This window comes from Pinus tabuliformis, chromosome 7, assembly GCF_031772625.1.
Source record: "Pinus tabuliformis cultivar Carrire ecotype Pingquan chromosome 7, CPIR1, whole genome shotgun sequence".
Taxonomy (NCBI): Eukaryota; Viridiplantae; Streptophyta; class Pinopsida; order Pinales; family Pinaceae; genus Pinus; species Pinus tabuliformis.
This window is the reverse complement of record NC_142293.1, coordinates 247,302,709-247,325,432: the sequence shown is the minus strand read 5'-3', so window position 1 is coordinate 247,325,432 and position 22,724 is coordinate 247,302,709. Positions and strand designations below refer to the sequence as shown.

Below are 22,724 nucleotides of genomic sequence, written 5' to 3'. Positions count from 1 at the left end.
TGGTCACTTAAACTATCGCTCCCTTCAGCATCTATGTAAAGAAAATATGGTGACAGGTCTTCCTATGGTATCTTGCAGAGATGGTGTTTGTTCCGGATGTGTACTCGGAAAACATCATCGGGACAGTTTTGAAAAACGTGCCTCTTGGCACGCCTCAGCCCCTTTATAGCTTGTGCATAGTGATTTATGTGGTCCACTTCCAGTTGTCTCATTCTCTGGCTGCAAGTATTTCTTAACTTTCATTGATGATTTCTCCAGACGCACTTGGGTATACTTCTTAAAACTCAAGAGTGAAGTATTTAACACTTTTTTGGCCTTCAAGGCCTTTGTTGAAAAACAATCTGGACATCAAATTCTTAAGTTAAGAACTGATAATGGCGGAGAATATGTTAAAAACACATTCATCAACTATTGCACTGAGAATGGAATTCAAATGCAACATACTGTTCCATATACTCCACAACAAAATGGTGTAGCTGAAAGGAAGAATCGCACCTTAAAGGAAATGGCTAATTGTATGCTACAATCTAAAGGACTTGGTCTTAGTTTTTGGGCAGAAGCAATTAACTGTGCAAATTACATAATAAATCGCACTCCTACTAAGGCGTTAAAGAATATCACTCCAGAAGAAGCATGGAGCTCAATCAAACCAGATGTAAGTCACTTTCGTGTTTTTGGAAGTGAAGCGTGGGCCCATATTCCATATGAAAAGCATAAAGCTTTAGAACCTAAGAGTGAAAAATGTACTTTTGTTGGATATTCCGAAGATGTCAAAGGCTATAGACTTATTCCATTTAAGTCCAAAAATGTTATCATTAGAAGAGATGTAAAATTTCATGAAAATATATCGGCCTGCGAGCCTAGTCCGGCGGTTGTGCCACCTCTCCCTATCTCTTCTACTTTTGAAAACATTTCTTCTTCAGATGATGAAAGTGAGGATGACAATCCTCCCCCACCATCTCAGGATCCTCCTTCAGCTCCTGAGCTTCCAAAATGGGTTCGTGCTACTCGAGATGCAGCAGGTGATCTTGCCGGTGATCCTACAGATCAGCGACGCACACGTTCTCAGTTCGAGAGAGCCTCTTCTTTACTGGCTCAAGCTCCAGTAAATTATGATCCTGACACCTTTGCAGAAGCTTTAGGCCATCCAGATTGGGAAGCAGCTATGAATGAAGAATATCATTCATTATTGGCAAATGATACATGGGATCTTGTTCCTTTACCAAAGGGACGAAAACTTGTTAGATGCAAATGTGTTTACAGAACCAAGTATGGACCAGATGGGAAAGTTGATAAACATAAAGCTCGTCTTGTTGCTAAGGGCTTTTCACAGGTTGAAGGCATTGACTACACTAAAACCTTCTCCCCTGTTGCCAAAATGAACTCTATCCGCCTTGTTCTTTCCCTTGCTGCCTCTTTCAAATGGGAAGTCCATCAGATGGATGTTAAATCTGCCTTCTTGCATGGGGACTTGCATGAAGAAATCTATATGGAACAACCCATTGGCTTCATACAAACAGACTCCAGCCTTGTATGTCGACTTAAGAAATCCCTTTATGGTCTCAAGCAAGCTCCTCGAGCTTGGTATGCCAAAATGGATAGCTTTCTTTTAGAATCTGGCTTTTCTAGGTGTCATTCTGACAATACTGTCTACACTAAGAGAGTGGGCAAGTCTCTTATCATCCTTGTTCTTTATGTTGATGATCTTATCCTCACTGGTAGTGATCCCAACCTTATAAACCATGTGAAGTCTAGCCTTAAAAAGAAATTTGAAATGACAGACTTAGGACACTTACACTATTTTCTCGGTCTTCAAGTCTTGCAATCCAAGGAGGGTATTTCCCTTTCCCAGTCCAAGTATGCTTGTGATATTCTTCGTCATTTTCACATGGAAGACTATAAGCCAGCCCCTTCTCCCTTTCAGTCTGTAGTCAAACTTTCAGTCACTTGTACTTCTCCTGAAGTTGATGCTACCTTATACCGTCAACTTGTAGGAAAACTTTTGTATCTAACCCATACTCGTCCCGACCTTTCCTTTGCTGTTGGCCTTGTTGCTCGGTTCATGCAAAACCCCCGTGAAAGTCATTGGAAAGCAGCTAAAAGAATACTTCGTTATGTTCGAGGTACAGTACAGTTTGGGATTCATTACAGTGCCAAAGCATCTCCTCTATTGGTTGGTTTCACTGATTCTGATTGGGCTGGTGACCCTGATGATTTGAAGTCTACTGCCGGTTATGTGTTCACTCTTGGTTCAGGACCTATTACATGGGCTTGTAAGAAACAAGCTGCCATTTCTCTTTCATCAGCAGAAGCAGAGTATCGTGGTGCCGTAGAAGCTAGTAAGGAAGCCTTGTGGCTTCGTCAGATCCTGTCAGAATTTGGCTTTCAGCAGCAGCATCCGACTACACTTTGGTGTGATAATCAAAGTGCCATTCAGCTATGCAAAGATCCAGTTCAACATCAGCGTAGCAAACACATTGAACTACACATGCACTTCATCAGAAAGCTCATTCACGACCATGTTCTTGAAGTGCAATATTGTTCAACAGATGATCAAGTTGCAGACATCTTCACAAAGGCTCTCACAGAGGCGAAGTTCACTAAACTTCGATTTATGGTTGGAGTTCAGGAAGTTGTCACTAAGGGGGGATAGGCTCTAGTGCCTCCTTCCTTCTCCAATTGTGTCATATTTGTAAATCCTTCAATCCTATCCCAAGTTGTTCTTAAGGGGGGATGTTAGGATATTCCGACACATAGGAAATAGTTAAGTACAACTTGGTCTAGTATAGAGTTAGGTATAGAGTTAGGTAAAGTGTGTTTCTTTACCGTTGTATATTTTGTAACTTACAATCCGACGGTCACGATATGTAGTGATTCGACGGTTCATTCTCTCCTCGGCATTACCGACACTTGATCCGTGGCTTGACACCCAATTGGTCCATGAATTCTATTTAAAGCGCATGGAGGGTCATTTGTAGGGTACTCCGTGCATGAGAGAAGCTTATGTAAATTTTCATTCTTTGATTAATAAATTGCCTGAAGTGACCGCGTTGGCTCAGGCCGTGGACTGTTTCCCTCTTTGAGGGTTTTAACCACGTCAAAAATACTGGTGTATTGATCTGTGATCTGGTTGTGAGCGGTGTCCTTTTGGTGTTCTTTCTGAGGAACTTACCCTGTAAATTCCTTCAATATTAATGTCACTTTATGTCAAAGTGACTTTATGAGAAAAAGTACTATAGTACTTTCTAATATTAAAGTCACTTCATATTTTGAAGTTGACTTTATGTGGAGAAAAAGTACAAGGTACAAAACTAAAGTTAAAAGGTGACTAGTAGTCATTAATGAGGGGGATCACATTAAAAAGGGGTCAAGTGAGGAATGATCTCCACCATTGATCTCATGGGCTGAGATCTAATCTCAGCCCTTGACCAATAGGGTTAGGGTTCTCCTACCTAATGAGAAACAAAAAGGAAGAAAAGGCATTGTAGCTCATTCATTCTTCACTAGAGCATTTGGAGAAGGAGAGCAAGGGGGATGAGGAGAGGGAGGCTGAAGGAGTAGAGGTTTACAACAGAGAAGATTGCTACAGCAGGCATGAGTCCCTAGGAAGCTGAGTTCATGCATAAGGGAGGGCACAAATTTTTAGGAAGGCAACCAGTTTGCTACAACACAGATTTCAAGGCTGTAGGTGAGAGAACCAACGAGTTTTTTGAGGCTCAGAGGCTCCTGACAGTGGTCCGAATTTCTAGGAGAAATTCTGGGCAAATTGGCACAAATTTCAATGCCTTTTTCCTGAGTCGACAGTGCATTTTTTGAGGCATCTGAGACAGGTGTGTCATAGCATTTAATGTTGGGTTTGACTGCTCATAATTCAAGGCAATCAATAGCAAGCTGTGGCACACGTTTTTTTCAGGAAAGAACAGTCAACTCCAGGCCATAGTTTTAAAACTCCGACTCCGTCTCCGATTCGGTCGAGGATCGACTCCTGCTCTGACTCCGAAACGGTAATGACTCGGTCGGCTCGATTTCAATGACTTGGTCGTTGTAAAAAAGATTTTAAACATAATTTTAAAGATTTTCATTCATGTTTCCAAACACACAACATTATAATATAGATGGAAGACAACATATGATCAAAGTAGGCTCATGAACCAATCCATTATATCAAAATGGTACCCAATGGCAATACATAGTCAACTGTCATACATGATCAAAGACTCAAAACAAAAAACACATAACCAAGGAGTCTAGAAATGGCCTCTACAACAAAAGTAAACTGTGACCGGACTCCAGTACTAGTACTACAACTACTGGCTAGTAGCTACTGCCAGAGGAGCCAAGATCATGTCGATCAATCTCTGGATCATCATCAAAGTCAGACAGGGGGCCCCATGGCTCCTCCTCCTCATCATCATCATCTCCAACTGCAGCTATAGAAGTGGTACCTCTAGCAGGCTGTGCAACTGCAGCAGATGCACGCTGAGATATAGTAGATATGCGGCTGCGCTTCTGTCGTGGCTGAGCAGAGGAAGCACCTACAACTGGAGTCCTTGTTGGCTGTGAGACTGAGGCTGGTGGATTGGGATCTGCATTCAACTGAACAGCATGTTCAAGTTCAACTGATGTCTCGATATCTAAATCTAAATCAAGATCCTCATCAGGATCAAACTCTGCTGGACGACTCTCCACTACCCGATCTGATGTTGGATCAATGTCTTCCAACACAATGGGATCTGAATCAAGTCTTTTGTTCAGCAAATGGTTTCGTCTGAGCCGGAGGTTGTATTGGACATAAACTAGATCATTTAACCGTTTTTGATCCAAACGGTTTCTCTTCTGTGTTACTTGGGAGCAAGAGCGAAAATGGGAGTGGGAGCGACATTCTTAGAAGCTCCTGGTTTGAGAGCAAATCCCAGAGGAGTTCGACAACCAATGTCACTAACATCAAGGTGTTAGGATATTCCGACACATAGGATATAGTTAAGATCAACTTGGTCTAGTTTAGAGTTAGGTATAGAGTTAGGTAAAGTGTCTTTCTTTACCGTTGTACATATTGTAACTTACAATCCGACGGTCACGATATGTAGTGATCCGACGGTTCACTCTCACCTCGGTATTATCGACACTTGATCCGTGGCTTGACACCCGATTGGTCCATGAGTTCTATTTAAAGCGCATGGAGGGTCATTGTTCGGGTAATCCGTGCATGAGAGAAGCTTATGTAAATTTTCATTCTTTGATTAATAAATTGTCTGTACCCACGTTGGGACAGGCCGTGGACTGTTTCCCTCCTTGCACTCTGAGGGTTTTAACCACGTCAAAAATACTGGTGTATTGATTTGAGATCTGGTTGTGAGCGGTGTCCTCTTGGTATTCTTTCTGAGGAACTTACCCTGTAAATTACTACATGGTATCAGAGCTATTTGAGGGCCGCGTCCGTTGGTGATCCAAATCTGAAGCCGGTAGAACTGCATGCGGCTGTCGTTTCCTAGATCTGCTGTTTCTGACTGCTTTCGGGCCGAGAGGACTGCTCTGTTGCGTTCGGAGCATCTGTTTCAGTGAGGAACCCCTTTCGTTTCACGCGAAAAGGTTTCCGGTAGCCCTAGCTGCGTCATTTTTCAGATCGGGAGGTATACAGTGTTTTTTTTGCAGTTTACTGTCATTTTCTCTCTGCTTATTTCGGTTTCGGTTTATTTAGCCTTTTTTTTTTCCGGATCTATACCTTTCATTTCTGCGTATGCTCTTTGCCCTGCGACTCTGTGCGATCTGGGCAAATCAGAAACAGAAAGAAAGGATTTTTCTCATGCGTATGCTCTTTTCCCTGCACCTTAGTGTGATCTCGGAAAATCAGAAACATTGAAAAAATATTTAGTTTTTCGGCTAAAAGCTAACTTTGAGATTTTTTTTAAAATTTCTAGTTTTTTGGCTAAAGCTAACTTCGAGCCGTAAGGTTCGTTTTTCTTTGGATATTCGTGTTGGGTTTTGTGTTTTGTGTTTTGTAGGGGAAAAGAGTCTTCCCAAGGCAAGCACGCAAATCGAGGCCCCCCCCCCCCCTCTCTCTCTCTCTCTCTCTCTCTCAAATATTTTGTATAGATCAATTGGTTCAAAGACCTTTTAAGAGAGTAGAGGTCTTGGGTTCAAGTCTCCATTTTGTGGGGGCGGATTTTTTCATTCCCGCACATTCGCGCACTTTGCCGGCAACGTCAACAATTTTTTTTCAAAAAGCCATAACTTCTTCATCCGGAAGCCTTTTTCAGAGCCGTTTTTTTTAAAACCGCCTATTTTTTCGAGATCTATCCATTGGACCACTTACTTTCAGCATCTTCAGCTTCAGTTGTTTTTCAAAAAATGGAAAGTCCATGCCAAGTCATTCTTGACAGCACTAACTACTTCCAATGGGTAGCCTACATGGGAGATTTACTTAGAAGTAAAGGTCTCTTCAGAATAGCCACAGACCAAGAGAAGAAACCCAAAGATGAAGACAAGGCCGAAAAATGGGAAAATCGACAAGATCAAGCACGTGGTTTGATAGGAATGTCTGTTTCTCCTGATCTTAGATTCCACATTGCAGAAATTGAAACTCCTCATGAAGCATTAGAAAAACTTGCTAAAGTTTTTGGGATTAAAAATGAAATTAGAGCCCATCAACTTGAGAATGAGTTGCTTACTTTGGATCCTAATAATTTTTCTTGCATTGAAGATTTCTTGTCCAAATTCAAGACCCTTAGATATCTCTTGGAAGGTGTTAAAGTTAAGAAAGAAGATGGTAACCTTATTTATTCCACCCTTACTAAGTTGGGACCAGCCTACTCTGTATTTGTTTCCACTTTCCATTCTACCAGGGAAGCTTTCATTTGTCAAGGCAAAGACTACAAGCCCCCTTCCTTTGACTCCTTTTGTGATTCCTTAATAAGAGAACAAGAAAAACTCTTACACCTTGGTCTTCTTAATCTTGGAAACTCTTCCTCGAAAGCGTTAGCCGCCCAGCAGCAACCAAATTCAAAGAATCCTAAGAAGTCTTATCCTCAAAGGAATGGTCCTAAACCAACTCAGCCTCAAGATGAAAGATCATTTCAGCAATATGACAAGACCAATAAAAACAAATGGAAGAAGACTGACAGACATTGTACCTTTTGTAATCGAGATGGCCACTTAGAATCTAAATGCTTTAAGAAGATGGAAGCCTTGGAAGCCGCAATGAAGAAACATAACATCCATCTGGAGCCTACTTCAACTTCAACTTCCGGAACGGCATTTTCTGCATGTCATCGTCAATCATCTCAGTCTGGTTATGCATTAAATGTATCTTCTTCTTCTTCTCATTCTCATGAATGGCTCATTGATTCTGGAGCCTCTTGTCACATGGCCAAAAACCAAGCCATGTTTTCTTCTTTAAATGATTGTAACACCAAAAATATATATGTTGGTGATGATAGATCTCTTAATGTTGTAGGGACTGGAACTGTTCATCTAGACAATGGTCAGTTCAATGATGTATTATGTGTTCCAAACTTATCCTGCAACCTTCTATCTGTCTATCAGATAACTCATTCAGGTGAAGGTAAAATTGTTGAATTTTCACCTCATGATGTTGTAATCAAGGATCTAAAAGATCCTAAACAGATTCTAGCTACTGGTCTTGCTGATGATTCCAAAAGGTTGTATAAGTTTCACAACTTTGGGTCATCCCATCTTCCCTCAGTATTTGTTGCTCATAATGATGAAGTGAGCAAACTTTGGCATGAGCGGTATGGTCACTTAAACTATCGCTCCCTCCAGCATCTATGTAAAGAAAACATGGTGACAGGTCTTCCTATGGTATCTTGCAAAGATGGTGTTTGTTCCGGATGTGTACTCGGAAAACATCATCGGGACAGTTTTGACAAACGTGCCTCTTGGCACGCCTCAGCCCCTTTACAGCTTGTGCACAGTGATTTATGTGGTCCTCTTCCTGTTGCTTCATTCTCTGGCTGCAAGTACTTCTTAACTTTCATTGATGATTTCTCCAGACGCACTTGGGTATACTTCTTAAAACTCAAGAGCGAAGTATTTACCACCTTTTTGGCCTTCAAAGCATTCGTTGAAAAACAATCTGGACATCAAATTCTTAAGCTAAGAACTGATAATGGTGGAGAATATGTTAAAAATGCATTCATCAACTTTTGCACCGAAAATGGAATTCAAATGCAACATACTGTTCCATACACTCCACAACAAAATGGTGTAGCTGAAAGGAAAAATCGCACCTTAAAGGAAATGGCTAATTGTATGCTGTAATCTAAAGGACTCAGTCTTAGTTTTTGGGCCGAAGCAATTAATTGTGCAAATTATATAATCAATCGCACTCCTACTAAGGTTCTAGAGAATATCACTCCAGAAGAAGCCTGGAGTTCCATTAAACCAGATGTAAGTCACTTTCGTGTGTTTGGAAGTGAAGCATGGGCCCATATTCCAGATGAAAAGCATAAAGCCTTAGAACCTAAGAGTGAGAAATGTACTTTTGTTGGATATTCTGAAGATGTAAAAGGCTATAGACTTATTCCATTTAAGTCCAAAAATGTTATCATTAGAAGAGATGTAAAATTTGATGAAAATAAATCGGCCTGCGAGCCTAGTCTGGCGGATGTGCCACCTCTTCCTATCTCTTCTACTTTTGAAAACATTTCTTCTTCAGATGATGAAAGTGAGGATGACAATCCTCCCCCACCTTCTCAGGATCCTCAACTTCCAAGATGGGTCCGTGCTACTCGAGATGCAGCAGGTGATCTTGCCGGTGATCCTACAGATCAGCGACGTACACGTTCTCAGTTTGAAAGAGCCTCTTCTTTACTGGCTCAAGCTCCAGTAAATCATGATCCTGACACTTTTGCAGAAGCTTCAGGCCATCCACATTGGGAAGCAGCTATGAATGAAGAATATTAGTCATTGATGACAAATGATACATGGGATCTTGTTCCTCTACCAACGGGACGAAAACTTGTAAGATGTAAATGGGTTTACAGAACCAAGTATGGACCAGATGGCAAAATTGATAAACATAAAGCTCGTCTTGTTGCTAAGGGCTTTTCACAGGTTGAAGGAATTGACTACACTGAAACCTTCGCCCCTGTTGCCAAAATGAACTCTATCCGCCTTGTTCTTTCCCTTGCTGCCTCTTTAAAATGGGAAGTCCATCAAATGGATGTTAAATCTGCCTTCTTGCATGGGGACTTGCAGGAAGAAATCTATATGGAACAACCCATTGGCTTCATACAAACAGACTCAAGCCTTGTGTGTCGACTTAAGAAATCCCTTTATGGTCTCAAGCAGGCTCCTCGGGCTTGGTATGCCAAAATGGATAGCTTTCTTTTAGAATCTGGCTTTTCTAGGTGTCATTCTGACAATACTGTCTACACCAAGAAAGTGGGTGACTCTCTTATCATCCTTGTTCTTTATGTTGATGATCTTATCCTTACTGGTAGTGATCCCAACCTTATAAACCATGTGAAGTCTATCCTTAAAAAGAAATTTGAAATGACAGACTTAGGACACTTACACTATTTTCTCGGTCTTCAAGTCTTGCAATCCAAGGAGGGTATTTCCCTTTCCCAGTTCAAGTATGCTTGTGATATTCTTCGTCATTTTCACATGGAAGACTGTAAGCCAGCCCCTTCTCCCTTTCAGTCTGGAGTCAAACTTTCAGTCTCTTGTTCTTCTCCTGAAGTTGATGCTACCTTATACCGTCAACTTGTAGGAAAACTCTTGTACTTAACCCATACTCGTCCTGATCTTTCCTTTGCTGTTGGCCTTGTTGCTCGTTTTATGCAAAACCCCCGTGAAAGTCACTGGAAAGCAGCCAAAAGAATACTTCGTTATGTTCGAGGTACAGTACAGTTTGGGATTCATTACAGTGCCAAAGCAGCTCCTCTGTTAGTTGGTTTCACTGATTCTGATTGGGCTGGTGACCCTGATGATCGGAAGTCTACTGCCGGTTATGTCTTCACTCTTGGTTCAGGACCTATTACATGGGCTTGTAAGAAACAGGCTGCCATTTCTCTTTCGTCAGCAGAAGCAGAGTATCGTGGTGCCGTGGAAGCTAGTAAGGAAGCCTTGTGGCTTCGTCAGATCCTATCAGAGTTTGGCTTTGAGCAGCAGCATCCAACCTCCCTTTGGTGTGATAATCAAAGTGCCATTCAGCTATGCAAAGATCCAGTCCAGCATCAGCGCAGCAAACACATCGAACTACACATGCACTTCATCAGAAAACTCATTCATGACCATGCTCTTGAAGTACAATATTGTCCAACAGATGATCAGATTGCAGACATCTTCACAAAGGCTCTCACAGAGGCGAAGTTCACTAAACTTCGATATATGCTTAGAGTTCAGGAAGTTGTCACTAAGGGGGGATAGGCTCTAGTGCCTCCTTCCTTCTCCTATTGTGTCATATTTGTAAATCCTTCAATCCTATCCCAAGTTGTTCTTAAGGGGGGATGTTAGGATATTCCGACACATAGGATATAGTTAAGATCAACTTGGTCTAGTTTAGAGTTAGGTATAGAGTTAGGTAAAGTGTCTTTCTTTACCGTTGTACATATTGTAACTTACAATCCGACGGTCACGATATGTAGTGATCCGACGGTTCAATCTCACCTCGGTATTATCGACACTTGATCCGTGGCTTGACACCCGATTGGTCCATGAGTTCTATTTAAAGCGCATGGAGGGTCATTGTTCGGGTAATCCGTGCATGAGAGAAGCTTATGTAAATTTTCATTCTTTGATTAATAAATTGTCTGTACCCACGTTGGGACAGGCCGTGGACTGTTTCCCTCCTTGCACTCTGAGGGTTTTAACCACGTCAAAAATACTGGTGTATTGATTTGAGATCTGGTTGTGAGCGGTGTCCTCTTGGTATTCTTTCTGAGGAACTTACCCTGTAAATTACTACATACATAGAGGGATTGGTGCTCTTGATTAAATACGAGTTCCATACCCTAATACATGACAAAATTCAATGGAAACATTGCAATCCTCCAAGCCTGAAATCCTGAAAAACTGATAAGTCTGCTGGATTTTGAATGAAATCTAAAATTCTACTTTCTCCATATGAAATCCAATGAGGCCGAAACCACTCTCAAACATCCTGAGTCATTTCATGGTAATGTTAAAAATTTAAGTAAAAGGATGAAAATGAAGATTAAGGAGAATGTCACTTTTACTTCATTTGAATAGCATATCAATAGTAGAGAGCATTTGAGTGTGTTAAATAGGGTTTGGGAGGGGGAAATGGACCCCAAATAACATTTAGCTAATTCATAAAACACCTTGAAGTCCAAACCAATCAGCAAACCCCTTAAAATTTCATTAAAATAATGTTAAATCGCTGTTTTAGTGGGTTACGGGCCGCTGTTTGTGACTCGGCCGAGTCAGTACGGGAAACGGCCGAGTTGGCCGAGTCAGCCATGACTCGGCCGAGTCATTCAATGACTTGGCCGAGTCATGGCTGACTTAGCCAACCGAGCCGTTTTTTGTACCGAGTCACTCCGAAGGGCAATGGAACGGACCAACTCGGCCATTTCTGTTTCGAAACGGCCGTTTTTTAAAACTATGCTCCAGGCATAAGTTTCTAGGTTGTGAAGGCTGTACAGAGGTCTGATAATTTCTGAACAGTGAGGACAGTTTGTGGCCCAAAATTCTAGGAGAAGGAAGGCAATCTTTTCAAGAGAGAAGTGAAGTGAAGCTGAGTTGGAGAAGTTTTTTTGTGACGTATTTGCTGCCCTACTCAAGTTGTAGGAAGGTCTTTGACACACTTTTTGAGAAGTTTTTTCAGTTTGTTTTTGAGGGCTTGCTGTAGGCTGAGTTACAGTTGACCCCGTTTCTGTTGAGAAGGCCGAGTGCTATTGGAGGTTGTGCTTTGTTGGAGGCAGAGCCCTGTTGGAGACCGAGTTCTAGTATGTTTTGGTTGGAGACCAAGTTTTGATTAGAAACCAAGTTCTAGGCTGAGTTCTTGTTGGAGATCGAATCCTAGATAGAGGCTGAGTGCTAGCTCTAGAGCAGTGTTGAGTACAAGCTGTGAGGAGGGCAGACCTTCTTTTGGACAGATACTAAGCCTAAATATTGATGCTTGAACAGTCAACAGCTGTAAGTTGGTGCTTACTAAGGATTGGTGTCCTCATCTTCTTGACAGGTTGGAGCCTGCAATTTTGTAAGTTGGTGCTTATAGAGCATTGGTGTCCTCACAAGTGGTTGTAATAAATTGAAGACTGTTTTCTTTTTGTTATAATGTTTGGATTTGCAATTTTGTAAGCTGGTGCTTATAGAGCATTGGTGTCCTCGCAAGTGGTTGTAATAAATTGAAGACTGTTTTCTTTTTGGTATAATGTTTGGATTTCCACTTCAATCTCTATCCTCCCTAGGGATCAAAACTAGTTTTGGTGGTGAAACACCCACCCTAGCTAGTCAAGAGGGAGAACCACTTTGGGTTCTTTAGTGGTGCTTTACAAGGAAGGAGGATTGAGAATTGTTAGAATCCAAGGTTCGGGAGATTGATGTATTTGCAGCAGACAGGGATCATTCTAACAAAGGAAATTACATAACAAAGGCCGAGTTACTTGGGGCAGCGAAATATCTTTAAGAAGGCCATGTCAATTTTAGAGACCTGCCAGCCATTACAGCTACAGCCATGATTGAGCATGGAGTATTTTTGTGAGGTTTCCAAATCTGAATTAATGTAAATTTCTTCCAAGTTTATTTAATAAAATTGGCTTGAATTTTTGGTGTGGTATTTCTTTAAAAAATTATGGTTACTGGCTCTCCAAATTTTTGATTGGAATTTATTTAAATTTATGGCAAATTTATCTGTGGAAAATTTCTGAACAAATCTGAAGAGGAATTCTCGAAATTTGTAAAATAATTAAAGGGGATATGACAGTCAACCCTCCCATACTTATTTTTTCCTCTTAAAACCTATATTCTATTGCTCTTTTTTTACAAAAATAATATTTTTGCAGTGAGAATTGTTAATTGATCTACACAGTACATCTGTTATTAATTTATGGCACTGTTAATTAGTATAGTGCTTCTATACAGTACAGCAATTTAGTGGGTAATAAGTCTATGGTAAGTGATCAATGTGGCTATCTTTTAATTCTCATGAAATATCATTCCTGTTTATGCATTAAATTCTTATGCAGGGCTGTAATGTAAATTCTAGATTGCTGCTTGCACATCAACACCTGCACCCAAAGTATTACCTGGAGTTATATTGCAGAGACAAGTTGGAGTGAATTTGTGTTTATGTTTAGGTCGTCATTCATATTTGTTAAACTGTCTACCAATATCCTGAATTTCTGTATGAAGATTAATATAGTAGTCCCTCATCAAATGTTCGCACACTACCTAGAAAAGTTCTACCCCGAAAGCTTGAGTTCTTTATGAAATGATAGACAGAAACTATATAGACAGTTTTCCCTGAAGTTCTTGCAGAAATCTTGATGATTGCACAGTTGATCTCTCATTTTTGAATATCAAAATTAATATTAATGCTCAGTTGGGAAATCTGCAAAGACTCCATCCATTCCTGGAACCATATCATATTGTGTAATAGTATTGAACTTTCACATGTCATCAGTTGAGTGTCCTACTCATGGAACAATTCTCTTGGGGCTTAGAATAGTCACATGTAAACTTGTTTGCCTCATTTGGTATCAGGTTTTTGTAATGGACTATTTATACATGTATGGTTTGTTAAAAGTTGGTCACACTATGTGTTTCTACTTCTTTAACTAATGTGGTAGTTCTTTTCTGCAGGGTGGCAGAGGACTTCATTTAACTTTAGCTGCTCATTCAAAAAAATTCTTTGGAATATTAAATGGAATTGACACAGAGGCATGGGACCCATCAACTGATCCTCTTTTGGATTTCCAATACAGTGCCAATGATCTTAATGGAAAAGCAGAAAATAAAGCAGCGTTGAGAAAATTCCTTGGATTAGCTGTTTCTGATGCTAGGATCCCATTGGTGAGCTTTTTTTCTATATTTTAGGGTGAAATAGGGTCTCCTAATGATTCTTTCAATTTTTTTACGAGGCACAGTTGTTTCCTAGAGTTCTATTTCAAGAAAATAGATAAATGTAGTTGAAATGTATGATGTACCAGCTGTTATGTTAAAGTCTTAGATGCAAAACTGGTTCAGTCTATGGTGCTTATGCTGTTGCCAATATTTTATAACCAATTGAATCAAAACTAAGATAATTTTATTCAGAGTTTGTAGGTCCAGTTTTTGAAGTTAGCTTTTTTGAATTTTGAGATTTTTCAATGGTACCAGGGTGAGTGCAATTATGAAACCTCAAATTTGACTTTGATGAGAGTCTTCCTAGAAGTAGCCAAAGAAAACAGACAATAAATTCAGCTACAGAGTTCACAACCATATAGTGTGAGAAATAAAAAGAAATTGTATTAGCGTCCACTAGTGACAAAGATATAGATATATCAATGGGATGTGAAAGAGCAAGTAATAATAGCTACATTGCTTAGGTACCTGCACGTAGGGCAAGGGTACCTTTACCTGTCACAGATCCCTATTTACGCATGTTACAATTGGGTAGGAAAATAATAAGTTTGCTAGAGCAGTAGTGTAGCAGGAATAAGCTCGTTTGGGCATTTGGTCTAGTTTTATTTTTGATAATGTTTGGCTGGAGGTGGTAGTCACTCTCCAAGGTTCCAAGGTTCTCATGCACTCCCAAGAAGAGCACATGTCCCTGGGTTGGAGCCAATGTTACCCCTCATTTTGGCAGGGAGTAACCTATGTTACCGGAAACAGCTTGGGATTTTGCCTGAAACGCCGTTCCCTGTTCTCGAAATGGAAACAAGTACGATTCTTGTACTATCCACCTGGAAACGTCGGGAAAACATTTTTTAGCCGTGCCAACAATTCAAAACCGGCGGATCCGGTATTGGAAACTGTTTTTTAGGATGCATATTTTTTTGGATCCGTTTCCAGAAATCTAGAAACAGATTCACCCCAAAGAAAGCCAACTGCCGGGAACGAACCAAGATCTTTTGAACTGAGGACCTGACGGTTAAACTCACTGTGTTGGAGACTGGAGTTGGATTTTGGAATCACCGCACAATTCTGGAACCATCTTGTTAAGAATAATGAGGTTCACTGTTCAATATGATGTGTTGTCTGGCCACTGATGACATCGCTAATGGAAAAAGAGAAAGGTCATCACTACTAGCATGCTCCTTCCTATATATGAAGACAAATTCTCTTTCAAAATTGTCATTGCCATTATTTTATGTGAAATTATGTAACAATGCTTTAACCTTGTATACATTTTGTGTCTTGTCAGATTGATGCATAGATGATTCAAATTGATTTGATTCTATTCCAGTTATCAGTATTCTGTTTACGTTGGTTCCTCTAGGATACATGAATTCGGTGACCACTGAGTATTTCTGAATACTAAACCTTCTTAGCTTTTACTAGCAAGTGATGGTTATATAGAATTCAAGTAAGCATGTATGTAAGAGCAATTTATGTTTATGAAGAGTCTTTTCAAGTGCTTTGGATTTCTCTCAATTAACAACCTAAGTTGCACTGGAACAACTACGGAGAAACGACAAATATACACACACCAATATATTAAAAAAACAAGAGACCTAAAAACTCAAATTACGATAATACTCAATGAAAAATTCTCTAGCACGAATATTGGTGTGCTTGAGAGAGGCCCAAGACAGTGTGTTTATCAGTTAAGAAGTTAAGAAGTTCGACTTGGAGACTAGAGTTGGATTCTGGAATTAGCGTTGACCAAGCGCTAACCAAGCATTGACTAGAGGTTGGAACTTGGCGCTGGAGGGAGATACACCCAATGCATAGCGGGCTAGCCGAGTATTTTTAGATGATTATGTATGTTTAGATATATAATCTAGATTCTAAAACATGAAAGGTAGTATGAAACTCTTATTTTCATATATATATATATATATATATATATATATATGTTGTTTCCTTGTTGTATCGTATCCAATTTTTTTGAAAATTTGCCATATCCGTTTCAAACCCTGTATCCATATCCATATCCGTTTCAATGCAACTTAGGGGCTAACCCTAGTGACTTCCTTATCTACCCATTGAATTTTTAGGTGTGATAGTTGGGGTGCTTGTTTTCATGGACATCGATGGAGGATTGGATGGAAGATTTGTTGAGCATGCATAGTCTTTTTGTTGGAGTCTCCTAGGGTTTGGACATGGCACTTGTATCATTCAAACTTTTGGTTGTTTTTGGAGCTATGGACGTCATCATTGTCTGTTGCCCTTATATGTGCAAGCATTGAATGCCCTTGCCTAAGATCCATTTGGGACAACTCTTGGTCGGTTGTCATTGACTCCAAATTGATACAAACCACCATATACCATAGTCCGATAAGATCCGTTAGATGTGGCACCTACAAGAGTTGGAGACAGAGGTGCCCCTCTCTTTTAGGTTCCCCCATACTATAAGATTAGAGGATGCTATCACTGCCCATATAGGGACTGTTGCCGCAAAATCTCATAGGCCTTGGAGAGGGGTACCCTACAATGCTGTCACTTGACCAAGTGACAACAATGGGGTAATGACCCACTGTCACCACAGCCAAAACCCCCTGATCTTTATGGACTTTCACCAATGGGAGGCATTCCGGTATCAGGTCACCTATGATGGATATTCTAGGTATAAAGGTATAAGATGACCAATAGGCTTTGTTGTGACACAATCTAGCAGGGCCCTAGGAGGGGAACCTATGGGTCAAATATTAGACCAAGTGACAACAATGGGACAAGGACCCACTGCCACATCAGTGAATGTCCCATGCTCTTGACGGACTTTCATTTGATGGGAGGAGTCTCGGTATGAAGGAAATCACTTGTGATGATAGGGTTAATGACAAGGTATGATGTGATTCCCAAGGCCCATTCAAGGAGAGACTCAATAAGGGCTCAATGCTTCAATGAAGCTAAGGCTCTCCGAGAAAGACGTAGGAGGAAAATCTAGACTTAGGGTTTGTGATATTCAATGATGATGAGTATACTTAAGATCAAGACTTCCAAGATGATATAGGACCTCTCAGAAGCTTTGTAAGATGATTAGACACCTTGAATAGGCTTTCACTATCCTTGAGCGACCTAATTAGGGCTTATGCTAGACCTATGGTTTTTAGGATATGCGTGGGAAGAAATTCCTCCAAAGTATTCACTAGGTTAAGGTAAGACAGAATAATGGGTCTAGTAAGATTTATTCCTCTGAATATTATGTTCATAGGACTCTCAATAAGACCACCTTATCCAAGGAAAACCAACTAGGCTTCCTTTCAAGGGCACACCTATGGCATAATATTTCCGGAGATCTAACTGTGAGAATTCCACCAAACTTTAAGATCCTCTAGAGGAGACACCAACATAGGTTTCTATCCAAGTGGATTTCAAAAAATTACCCTCCAAAGAATTTCGTGCGGTGCCTTAGCTAGGCCATCTAGGAAAAGGGGCATGTTGACCACTAAAGTGGCACCTGATGATTATATAAAGACTCTGTGCCCAAGGATGATCTAGAGGACACTTGTACCATCAGATATCATCAGTGAACAGAGTCAGAGTTTTTTAACTCTACTTCTATCTTCTCATCATCTTTCTTGTACCCAGATTCCACACCCTGCGGGGAATTGTAATAAGTGATACTAGTAATGATGATTTTTTGAGTCTGTAACAGACCTACGATGTTGGGACTCGATCAACAAACGAGTACACCTTGGAGTGTCTTTTTTATTTGGTTAATTATCCTTTCTTTTTCAGAGGCAGATAATTTTCTGGGTTTTTCACTCACTTTAACCCCAAAACAGGGGTGACGGTTTGAAGGTTGAGCCCCTAACACATCTTAGTGTCTAGAGTCGATGTATATTACCATATTAGATCACACAAAAAACTTTGTGGAATTTGGCTAGGTCTAAGTAGGATTTTTTAATAATTAAAAATTTCCTACAAAACGAGATTTTTTAATTATTTTCAATGTAATGGTATAAATTAGTGGTCATAGGAAATGTCTGTGGTGTGTGACTACTCGAAATTCATCCTCAGAGGCCCAACATTATCCTAGGACCCACTTCGGTGGTCAAAAAATGATATATAGTCCCTCAAAAGCCAATTTTTCAAATGGCAGTAGCAAAAGTGAGGAAAAAATTCAAAAAAATGAATAATTGGAAAAATTTATAAATTTTTCCAAAGTCTAAATAAGTCAAATTTTGACATGGAAACTGTGTAGAAGCAAGAGATGATGTGGCAGCCATGTGGGGCCCACCACAGAAGGTACAAGTCAAAGTCAATATGCCAAGTCTATAGTATCATGTTGGTTGCATGAAATGCTATGTATGACTAAAAATTTACTTTGGAGTTAATTTAAACATGCTGGAATTAAAGTGCAAGGCATATTATAAAGTTGAAATTTTAACAAAATTAGTGGGGGACAAAAGGTGTGACATGGCATCCACATTGGAGCTCAAGTCAACAAATCAGTCAAGGAGGCCCACGAATCATAAAAAAGGCACTTAAAATCAGTTTATGGATTTGTAAAAGGAAAGTGGGAACAAGACTGCCACATTGGACGGACCTTGTCTCCCACTTGTTCCCCACTAAACTCCACTCAATTGGTAGTCCATTGAAAAGGTACGCAACTCATTTTGATATCAGATTTAGTTGGGATAGCTCTGACACATAGGACAGAAGCTTGTCCCCTATTCGTTGGAACAATTTGCAGTTAACTCCACTAAGAAGATACGCAGCCTGTTTTCAAAGCTCAGTCCAACTCACATGCAAGGCATACTTGCCAGCCTACACACAGTACTCAACTATAGCCTATACACAGCAGTTAGAGGCAGCCATATGTTGATGATAACACAGATCTGATTGGCAGTGGTTTGGTACACGTGGGGCACATGATCGTTGTATTTGATTTATGGCTAATTGAGTGGGATATTGCTCCCATTCATTTCCACAGATTTCACACTTGGCAAAAATAAGATGCATGCACAGGCCAGCAAAGGGATACACTGCCCATTTTGATGCCACCTACAGCAGATTTGAAGATATTCGATGCACACTCAAGGAGTCAAGGTTGCCACCTACAGCCAGTCATCTTGCCACTTGTGATTTGATTTTCTACATTGGGATTGTCAATCCATCTTCACTTGTCATTAGAATTTTCCTTGGGATCATCTCCCATTTTCTTATTTATATGAGTCTTGAGCTCTCATATTGCATCATAGAATGAGCTGTTGGGCTTGCAGAGACTCTGCTGAATTTTGTATTCATCTTTCATATAATAAAAGAGACTTTGGGGTACTATTGTGTTGGTGTTCTCCTTCCATTTCTTGAGGTGATGTTATTTCAATTTTTGTGCTTTACATTTTACACGTATGTTGGATTATTCTAGTTATCATTTTGCCACTTGTTTGGATTAACATATGCAAGCTATCTTGTATGGTTTTTGGGTTAGAGAAATACTCTAAGAAGAGGAGAACTAGAAGATTTTTGGTGAAATCTCTAGCCTTCTCCTCCCTTGTATAATCTAATCCCTTATGATTGCTGACATTTTTTACCAAGTGTGTAGAGATCTTTAGATTTGGTTGAAGGATTTACTTGGGCGTGGGGTAGCTCTCCAATAGACGAACTAACTCCCAAGATCAGGAATAGAAGGACCCAATCGGTTTGCCTCAAGGATCTCATCAAACGATTTTGAAAGAGGGAGTTTCCTTTCCTCTAGCCTACTAAGATCACATAAATTTAAATTAAATATGTTTCTTGATCAATATCTTATGCTTTCAAGGATTTTATTTGCTACCTAGAGCATTGTTTTAACTAGACAAGTATGGAGTTCTACTTGCATGTCTTGATCTAGTTCTTGTACACTAATTGTAGATTATCATTTTGACTATTTCATGTCATCTTTGTCTCCATTTCAGGATTGCTTCGCTTTCAATTTTTGAAACATTCTACTTTTGTTTTAAGCAAAATACAATTTCATTTCTTAAAGAGCAAGTACTTGGAAGGCACTGGTTGTTTGTGTATTTCATGGTTATCTTATGATGGTTATTGCTCATATTACTTTTTGCTTATAAATCTTAAAGAAATAATCTATTTAACTCTAACAATTCTCCTAGAAACTCACATCTTTTTTTAACTTAACTTTTCATTAGGGACCACCCCCTTAGCTAACCTAGGAGATAGCTTAAACGGAGAGAGAAGGAATTTAGTATGACAGCCCCTTCTCTGAGTTCCTTGCCACCAACCACCTTGTGGGGTTGAAGGCTTTTCTCGCTGACTTGTAGGTAGGTGTAGGCGGTAGGGGTCAACAGGGCTGAAATTTTTGAAGAGAAGAAATAGAGAAGGGAAAAAAGGTTGATTACTAATTTTGCTTGGACCAGTGCTTATTCTCTGGGCTATCGAGTCTATGATGATTAAATATTTGCCAAATTCTTCTTCAAGGAGGTCAAAGAATGATGTGCTACTAACCACTCTTCAACAATTACCTGCACAATATCTATGGCTTTTCATGGAAGAAGAACAAAATCCCATCCACTAGGAACATTTATCTATTGCCATTCAATATCTATGGCTTTTCATGGAAGAAGAATGAAATCCCATCCACTAGGAACATGTGCAATCTACAACCAAACAATCTTTCAGAATGATATTCAATAAATTATGGCACAAGCAGCGTTGTGAAAATTGCGATTAAATCACGATTTTTTCCACGTGGTGACTTAATTGGCTGATGTTATCGTTGATTTTTTTTTAATGAAAAAATCGCGATAAAATCGTAAAAATCACAAAAATAGTCAAAAAATTGTGATTAAATCGTAATTATCGCAAAAAATTGTAAAAATCGTGGATGCTTTAGATACTAAAAAAATTGAAAAATGATTTTTTTGTATTTTTTAATTTTTGCTGATGTTTTGCTAATTTTTACCCTTTCCGATTTGATCCCGATCACGATTTCGCAACATTGGGCACAAGAGGTTTAGCTAGTTGCGATAATTCCACACATTAGACATTATTCCAAAAAAATCTTCAAAATAACACTTACAAGATGACAAAAGCAATGTTGCACGACTTGTACTTGTATAAGACTTGTTTGGCTATTGACTCAACAACCTGTATAATACTCAGGAATGACCCATATAAGACTTGTATAAGACTCGACAAAATTTTCCCTCCACATGATCTCCAAAAAATGAAAAGAAATGCATCAATAGAAGTCTCCAATTGCAGCCAAGTAAAAGTGCAAAGTCTTTTTACAAGAGAGATCCAAGTGATGATCATGATCTCTCACAATGGGAGAGATCTCTTTTTATATGATCCTCTATCTAATTCGAATTAGTCGAATAACCCCTACAATTATAAAATAATGTGAAAATAACAAGTCCTTAGTGACAAGCCCACCAAGTAGCTCATAAAGTGATAAAGAAGGCATCCATAAGTGAGCCGAAATGATGAAATCGTGGTGTAGAAGGGCCGTTGGAAGGACGAGTTGAGTTCTCAAGGTGCCATAATGAATCAGAGGGCTCCATGAATGATGGTCAAGGGGTTGGTCCCTTAATCTCTATGTAAATGTGTAATGAAAAGGTTCGTATACACTGCAGAATAATTCAGAAGAACTGAAATATGAAAGTATCCATCGTAGAAAAAATAGTAATTGTATATAAGAATTGTTGATTGTACAAAAGGATGTGTGTAATAATTACAATGAGGGCCCACTTATATACCTAGGCATGAGACCTTTCATGAATGGTCATGTCTCTAAGACATGCCTCTTTATTACTAACTAACTATCTATTAGTTAATTAATTATTATTATATTTACATTTATTATTTTTATATGAATTATATTCATAACATTGCCCCTCTTCAAAAAGCTTTGTCTTTAAAGCTTACTGATGAAAGGGCCGAATCTCTTTTCCCGTTTTGAATATCTTCTCGTTTCAGAACTTTCATCTTCGTTGAAATAAGACAATATGATCCACTGAGTGATAAACTAAATTGTCGAATTAAGAATGGATCTGAGCATCCTAGATGAATCTCTTGTGGAACCTTCTGATGACTGGAAATTTCTAGTGAATTGTTATCATAGGATTGGATTCTGCAAATTTCAGTATTCCTTGGAACATAAATCTGTTGCTCCCGTTTTGAATGGTTCAAATATGTAGACTGACTTAGTTGTCCGCTTTTGTGATTCAAAGGTTGATAAGGAGCTCTTGCAGTTTGATCTTTCCCTAATCTCTTTGTGGTGATTTCCCGATTTACTTTAGGTACTGTTGTTGTTGAGTTGGTTACTGAATCATCACCTAGAATTTCCATTGTTTGAATTGCAACATCTGAATTGGTTTTAACTTCTATAGGTTTCTCTTCTTCTTGAGTTTTGATATTGATTGGATCGATATTTATTCCTTTATCTTCAACTTGTATCGAAACGATTGGAGACTTCAATACTACTTCTTGAAGTTGTTCTAACTTGTCATTTAGTGACTTCTTGTCACTTTTAAGCTTTTAATTTGGATAAGAAGGTTTTGGTTATGATTCCTTAGACGTAAAAGTTCATCATTTTTTGAATCATTGACTTTGTCCTTAGTATTCTTCTCTTTATCTTTTATACTTTTAATTTTCTCTAATAGCATTTGATTAAGGGTTTTTAAGTGCAATTTTTCTTCTTC

The 22,724-nt window shown here is 39.4% G+C and overlaps 1 protein-coding gene across 2 annotated transcripts in view; it reads left to right on the top strand.

Annotated features, from left to right (window-relative positions):
- The window catches only part of SS4 (starch synthase 4), a 436,038-nt gene that overhangs the window by 201,567 nt on the left and 211,747 nt on the right, over positions 1–22,724 (top strand). For both annotated transcript variants that reach the window (XR_016266556.1, XM_089458023.1), the window contains exon 11: positions 13,792–14,001. Coding sequence is in view for 1 of the 2 variants with exons in the window: in XM_089458023.1 (XP_089314149.1) it covers positions 13,792–14,001 (210 nt within the window). In the remaining variant the exon portion in view is untranslated. The remainder of the gene's footprint in view (positions 1–13,791; positions 14,002–22,724) is intronic.